This window comes from Chenopodium album, chromosome 12 (genome assembly GCF_948465745.1).
Source record: "Chenopodium album chromosome 12, dcCheAlbu1.1, whole genome shotgun sequence".
Taxonomy (NCBI): Eukaryota; Viridiplantae; Streptophyta; class Magnoliopsida; order Caryophyllales; family Amaranthaceae; genus Chenopodium; species Chenopodium album.
The window spans coordinates 50,387,890-50,395,786 of record NC_137845.1 but is presented as its reverse complement, the minus strand read 5'-3'; the positions used below and the strand labels follow the sequence as shown (position 1 = coordinate 50,395,786).

Sequence of the window (7,897 nt, the reverse complement as noted above, 5' to 3'; positions counted from 1 at the left end):
CAAATATGGTTGCGCTTTCGTTTCATTTATGAGCTCATCGTGTTATACGAAGAAATAATATAATCTTTTATTCTACGTTTATATCATTTTCTTTTATCATTTTTGTTATTCAATTAGCTAGATTTGTTTTATCTATGAAGAATTGATATAATGTACAAATTACAAGATATTTTTCATTCATCTAAAATATTTGTTGAATTATCAAAAGATTAATCACTAGATAAAATTCTATAACAATTTTAAAAGATTGAAATTTGTGTTATTTTTGCTCGGTACTTGTAAAAATGTAATAACCATACACTTGAAAATAGAGGTGTTAAAACCAAACCGATCCGAAAAAAAATTATCCGTTTTGAACTGTAACCGATCCTATTTGACCCAAGAAATCCAGGACCCAAATTCGATCTGTAACCGACCTGAACTTAATCCGAATCCGAATTTAACCCGATCTGTACTTAACCCGTCACCGATTTGACCCAACTTGAACTCAACCCGAACCCGATATGATCCGACTTGAACTTAACTCGAACCGATTTGACCCGACTTGAACTCAACTCGAACCGATTTGACCCGACAAATAACCGATTTAATCCGATCTATTCTAACCCGAACTGATATTAACCCGACTCAATTACAAACCAATCCGATTCTAACCCAGTCCAATTTTAACCCGGCCATAATTTTAAACCTAACCTATTATTTACCTTATTTATTCAAGTTCTTATACTACTATATATTTACAAATTTACTAATTATTAATAAGTTAGAAAGTCTGAAACTCGGACAAATATCTCATAAAAATTGATGAATTAGTAATAAAGCAAACTAATAGCTAGTACTCATAGCCTCATGAGATTAAACAATTGAAGAGTAGTGCCTTAAAAAGAAGACATTTTTTTAGAATATCACCATATGTAACTATAATCTAGCAATCTATCAGTTTATCACTAGCTCATTACTAATCGTCTCACTTATGTACGTAGGTATGATAAGTTATCAATAATTATTCAATTTAAATTTGGCTCCAAGATAACTATTACACAAGAATTGATTGAATGATAAAACTAATTCTTCGCATTTTGTAATAATTAACCACACAATATGAGAAATGACACATGAATGCCTTGATATCACCCAATAATAAAGTAAAATTCAATAATTACTCTAATTCAAAAATGACCTTATTTGGATATTGAATTAGGTCAACTCGACCAAAATCTAGACAAACACGGAAAGGATTTGAATCAGAATTGACCAACTACTGAATCAACCTTATCTTAGTCAAACCGAACTTGACCTAACCGAAATCTTCCGAACCAAAATCAACTCGACTCAAATTCATCCGACTCGAAATTAACTCGGTCAAATTCATTTTGAGCCCGATTTGAATTTATCCGAATCGAACATGAACCGATCTAGAATTGACCCGACCCAACCCGATCCGAGTTAAAAGAATAATATTGACCCGAACATATCTAACCCGCATAGGCCCGATCTAAACTCTATCCGATTGTTCAAATTGACACCTCCACTTGAAAATAATTATCAAAGAAGGAAATAAAACTAAATGTTTACTGCTTAGGGCATGTTCTGATCTGAAAACAATTGAACTGAACTGAACTGATTGTGGCTGAACTGAACTGAATTAATTGGAGCATAACTGAACTGCATAGAACTGAAATGAATTATTTATGAGAGAAGAAAATTAAGAACTGAAGTAAACTGAACTAATTGGAGCTAAACTGAACTGAAATTAAGCTAAACATAACAGACCCTTAGAAATTGTACAAATATAACTCAATAGTCATGTACACAAAATGTGCATGTCAAATTATTTAAGAAAGTTTTTCTATTTCTCTAAAAAAAAAAAAAAAAATCATTCAAGAAAAGATATGCTACTCTTTACTACGTGTTCTACATTTGGGCCCCAAACTAATTAGCCAATGCGTGTTATTCATGCTGGGTTCCACAGCCCATATGACTCAACATGGCCCGTGCTCAACAGCTTAGCTTTAACACGGTCTCATTTTCAGCGGAGATTTATTCTTGATGCCCAACTTGGTTGATGCCAACTTGGCCACAGTGTCTCAACTTGGCTCATATTCTCGTGTTACTCCATACTTGTATAGTTGTATTTGTTTGAATAATGCTATGTGCAATTCATCTTATTTACTATTTTTTTTTAAAAAATAAAATTATATTAGAAAAATTAAGTTCACTACATCAAATAGGAAAAAATAAGTTCACTACATCAAATAGAAAAAAAAAAGTTTTGGTCATATTATATTATGTTACTAGTATGTGGCTCACATGATACCCCGTTTCTAGTTAGTTTTTGTTTAATTTGATTGTAACGTTTGGTTGTTTTTTTTTTTTTTCCTAATATATGGAATCATCTTGAAATTTTAATACTGTATTTTAAGATTTGTATAAGGAGAACCATATACAATATTTTGTATGTTACTCTGTATGCTTCAAAGATATTTAACTATTGATTATTTAACAAAAATCTTTCTTTTTCATCAAATCGAAAAACAATACAATTTTCTAAATTTCAAAATTAAAGTTTTTAACTTATCTTATCATATATAACAAATAATACAATTAAGGACTAATCATATTATCCAAGTTATCTATAATTTGGTTGAATAAGGTCACACGATAGATGGATAGCTAAGCCTAAGTTGGAAAGACTTGTATTGTAATAGCTGTTGGTCTCAAGTTCAAGTCTTGCTAAAAAGCATTTTTTAGATGTCAAATCTAAATCATGTTGCGGAGGTGACGTGACATGTTTATAGTGCTTAAAAAGATGACACTTGGCATATATTGATAACTTGGCACATTTATAGAGCCTTAAAGGGTGACACGTGACCCATATTATGTTTAAGAACGCTTTTTAATACTCCCTCCGTCCCTTAATACAAAGCCTTTTTTAGTTTTTGCGCAAGAATTAAGAAAGTTGTAAATTCTTTAAAACTAATGATTAAAAGTAGATATGTGCATGTGGGGCTAGAGATAGATAGAGAAAAAGAAAAGTAGTTGAAAATAATTGAAAAGATAGAGAGAGAAAGTGTTAGAAATTGATATCAAAAGTACAAAAAACTAAAGGAAAAAAAGATGACAACTCATCAAAAAAGAGGGTAATAATGTCAAAAATATCATCTTTAAATAGAAAGAGACATTGCATTTTGGTTTACTTAAAAAGGAAATGAGGTTTTGTATTAAGGGACGGAGGGAGTATATAAATATAATATAGATGTGCCGATTTTTTAATGGTAAATATATATATATATATATATATATATATATATATATATATATATATATATATATATATATATATATATATATATATATATATATATATATATATATATATATATATATATATATATATATATATTTAATTTCGTAATTTAAAAAATTATGAAAATTCACATTATTACGATTTTAACAAAATTAAACTCGATACTTCCTCCGTTTTTCTTTTATTGCACCATAAGGACTTTAACGCTATTCACTTAATCTTCTTTGATCATCTTTTGTGATTTATCCATTAGGGAAAATATAGTCATGTGGTATCTAGTTAGATTCGTCTCGAAATTTACTTTTAAAATATCAAAATTTAATAATTTTTACACAAGTATAATTAAAGGTATTAATAGCCAAAGTAATGCAATGGAAAGCATGAAAACTCCTCATGGTGCAATAAAAAAAGAACGGAGGAAGTTTAATTTTTTTCCTTATATATTACTGTATTTATAAGGCCAAAGTTAGTCGAATCAGACAATCAGATCAAATAAGCAAAAGAAAGTTGAACTTAAAATACGTAATTAGAGACTTTATTATACCTTCTTTGTACCTAATTAATTGTCTTATTTGGAAAATGGGAGATTTTAATGCATATGAAATCCAATATCTTAAGTATATATACTTCAAAACATAGACACGTGAACTCTTGCTAGTTTGGTCTCAATTAAATATATACGAGTAATTTTTATACCTTTTGCAATGCGTACGTAATTTGAAATATTTTAGTTACAATATTATTATTGCATTAGGAACTATGCAAACATCAAATAGGATTATAAATACTTTAATTAGAAAGGAATTCTCAATGGTCCTCATCAGTTATTTATTTTTCTCAATGGTGAATATCAAAAACTCTAATTATCTTTGGTAATTAATTACGAATTGTTAGTAATTTAGTATTGATTAATCATAACATTACTGATTTATTATATATATATATATATATATATATATATATATATATATATATATATATATATAAACCACCCTATCCCAATAGCCCAGCCACCTCGCCCTTCTCCGCCCCTAGCGCCAGCACATGTAGACCCCTCCTTCTCGGCACCTCGTTGAACTCCCTGTCGCATCTCCCTTCCTCTGAACCACCTAACCCTTTCCCAAAAACCCCTCACCCTCCCCCCACGAAACCCCCTAAAACCATCAACCCACATTTGAAAAACCCTAATTGGCCCTCCTCGGCCATTGCTAGGGTTCGGGTTGGGGTTTTTTGAGGGTTGAGGATAGTTTTTAGAGGGTTTAGGGTTTTATGTGGGGGGGGGGGTAAGGAAGGGGGTTGGTGGTTCGTGTAGCGCTGGCGCTGAGGGAAGGGGATTGAGGCTGGGATGGTGGTGGCAGGGGGTTGGTTGGTTGGCTGGGTGGGGAAAGAGTAGGTGGTGGGTTTTTTTTGTTGATTTTTTAAAAAATAATTTCATTATTAAAATAATAAGCGAAAATATAATTTTCAAGGATATAATAGTCAATTCGCCTTTAATTAACTATCATTAGGCTTATAATTGTAGATTATATTAATCTCATTAATGTCACTACCGAATTAGTAAAGATCGATAATTTAATTTTTTTGTTGTTTACTATTGAGAAAAGTAAAAAACTTAAGAACACCATTGAGAATTTCTCAATTAGAAACTAGGAGAGTAAAGAAACTCTTAGGCGTTGGAGTTGTGTAATGCAAATGGTGCTCAATTGCTTAAGTTTGAGCCTAAGAAGGAATCAAGCCCTCGTCACCACATTATTGTTGTGATCTTAGTTCCCTGCGGGTAGGCAGTAGCTTTGACCCTTGGTGGCCAAGAAACCCACAGGTTTGGGCTGCGAGCGCGGGTTTTGGCAGGGATTGCGAGTCGGTTTATACGACTTGTTTTCTTTTTCCCTCATAACTATAAATACCTTCGAGGCTATTATTTTTTTGTGTATCCGAAAAACATATAGTATAGTGAAACCCTAAACACAAAGTTATTCCTATAAAGATTTGAGCAGTTCTTGAAGTAATTTAGCCTTCCAATCGAGGTACAAAGTTGAAAGGTAGTTGTGATACCTTTGGGGAGCAATCGTCACTGAGAGTCTTGTACCAGCAGGGAGAAATATGCTTCTAGGACAACCATAAAACGTGTCAAAACTTATACGAGATCTTCAATCATGTATTGTATTTTTGCCCTAATTTCTCCATTATTTTCATAGTTGCAACATCCTTATTTCCAACATTAGGCATTGAAAAGGATTTTCCTAGGAGGCTAGTGGTCAACTACCGAGTATGAGTACGTAAGGAGCCTAGGACTCTAGGAGGGTGAAAGAGACTAATTTTATTCCACTATGGTTGTATGGGACAATTAAACACATTTTTTTTTCCTTATTTTCTCTTTAATAAGTGCACTTAAGAAATTAAAAATGTGTGAGGTTGTATCGTGTATGGTACAACAAGTTCTATCATGGATGTTTTGAAACAAAAAATAGCATATATCGTACACTAAATCATTGTCTTCTTTCCCAAGCAAGAGGTCTAGTTATTAGCTTCAATTAAAATTTGGATTCAACTATATTTACATTGTTGATATATGATTAAACTAATTAAGCTAACGTTAACATGCAAGCTCAACATACAAAGTTTTCAATACGTATAAAATACAAAAGAGATATTTTAATGTGATATATTTTTAAAGTACGAGTATATAATTTGTACTCCGTATTTTGTCATTATTTTATTTATGAAAGAAACATTATAAAATTACTCCTTATCAATTTAAAGAATCATTATCCAACTTGGTTGCTTACGCATATTTGACAGCTAATCAAAGGGGCAAGTACGCAAGTTCATGCACCATAACTTTAAAGCCTTAAACAATGAATGTGGGAATTTTGGACATTTTCCTCGTCATCTCATTCTCATCTAATAATCTTAATCAAGTTAAAGCTTACGTATGTACTTACGCAATTCATGTCTTGTTGTGTTTTTTTTTTTTTAAATTTATTTTTTTATTTTTATTTTTTGTTAGAACAATTCATTACATTAGGAAACATCTGTTAAAAAGTCAACACGCTTATGCTAATAATGAGTTATAATTTTCCTTGTTCAATACCCATTATTCCATTAAGCAAAAACAAAAAGACACATCAAAACATAAAAATGATTGTAAGAATTAAAATGGTAAAGAAATATAAAAGGCAACATATTAGAAATGAGAAGATAATAGAGTATATACTAAACATTTTTAATCCACCTCAATATTATGTGCCTAATAAGGGAAGGAAAAAAATTACATTCCCAAATTTTCCATATTTTTTTCCCACCCATCTTTAATCAACTATGACAATCGATCTCATATCCCACAAATACACTCAAGAAAAAATTCATTGAAATTCATAATTTGAGGGTTTTCCAAATTTAGTCATCCTATAATTCTTCAAATTTTTTCCAATTTCTCTGCCTTGATCAACGGGTTAGCCTTTGCAATTGCATCTTTGCCCATGGTCTTGTAATCAAACGTGCACCCATGTTGTTCGGGATACCGATGGGACCCACAGAACATCAACCCGCACCTACACTTAAACCCGGTCAACCCAACCCGTTTACGACACGTTAAGCACCGGTTAGGTTGGGTTGACGGGATAGCAATGGGCGCAGCTTGGACATCGGCGGTTGAGATGATAGTTGAAGGAGTCTCAACCGCCGATGTCCAATCCACCGCAGCCGGGCCAGCCAGTTTAAAACTGGCCGACTGGGTGGATGAGCCCGGGCTATGCACCAACCCCGGAAGGACGGGGTTGGTGCTATCTAAAGCGGCTTTAGCAAGCGCATCTTGTTCTTCTTTCATATGTACATCCCTAAAACATTTGGAACATAAATTTAAAGTTGCTGAGCTTCCAAAAAACCCGCAGTTATTTGCACATAATCTGAGCCCTTCTGATGCTTGAAATCCATGTTCTTCTGCCATTTTTTTTAACCGTAAATATCAATTACACAACTTTCTCTCTCCTCTTTTTGTCACAGAAAGTTTGTTTTCACCAATAGATCTACAAAACCCAATAAAAAAAACACGGAAAAAAGTTATATAAAGCCCTTAAGAGTTAAGACCACACGTAATAAGAACATAAGACATAAACATAAATATTAAATACCCCCTCTTATATAAACATTAATAAGATCAATCGATGCATAACTTCAAATCAATAATAACATGAAATGAAATTAAAAGAAGAGGAGACTATATTAAATTCAGGAAGAGATGGAATAATACCTGAAAAAGGAAAAGAAAATGAAGAAAATATGAATGAAATCTGCAACAAACTAGAAGAATGGGATGGGTGTGTCAGAGAGAGAAAAGGGATTAATAAGGAGAGAAAAAGAAATGAAGAATGGCATAAATAAATAATTATAGACAAATATTAGGAGGAGAGAGAAAATGGAGGAAACAACGGCGAAAAACAGACAATTGATCACCAAAGTTGATTTTTTTTTTTTTTGAATATTCAAAAAAAAAAAAAAGAAATAAATGAATAAATAAAGGGGAGAAAAAAATTAAAAAAGAAAAGTAGAGAGACAGGGTGGAAAAGGGTAGAAAATAGGCAAATGGGAGGG

At 32.1% G+C, this 7,897-nt stretch overlaps 1 protein-coding gene across 1 annotated transcript; it reads right to left on the bottom strand.

The window, feature by feature from the left end:
• Positions 1–6,440: 6,440 nt before the first annotated feature.
• On the bottom strand, positions 6,441–7,732 carry LOC145570586 (zinc finger A20 and AN1 domain-containing stress-associated protein 3-like). Its single transcript, XM_081629707.1, has 2 exons — positions 7,557–7,732; positions 6,441–7,332 (listed from the first exon to the last, which is right to left on the bottom strand). Exon 2 carries the CDS (start codon positions 7,251–7,253, stop codon positions 6,723–6,725), a length of 531 nt encoding a protein of 176 aa, XP_081485833.1. The 5' UTR covers positions 7,254–7,332; positions 7,557–7,732; the 3' UTR covers positions 6,441–6,722.
• Positions 7,733–7,897: the final 165 nt, after the last annotated feature.

Coding starts and splice junctions, on each gene's coding strand:
- LOC145570586 (XM_081629707.1), bottom strand. CDS start 7,253: ATGGCAGAAGAACATGGATTTCAAGCATCAGAAGGGCTCAGATTATGT.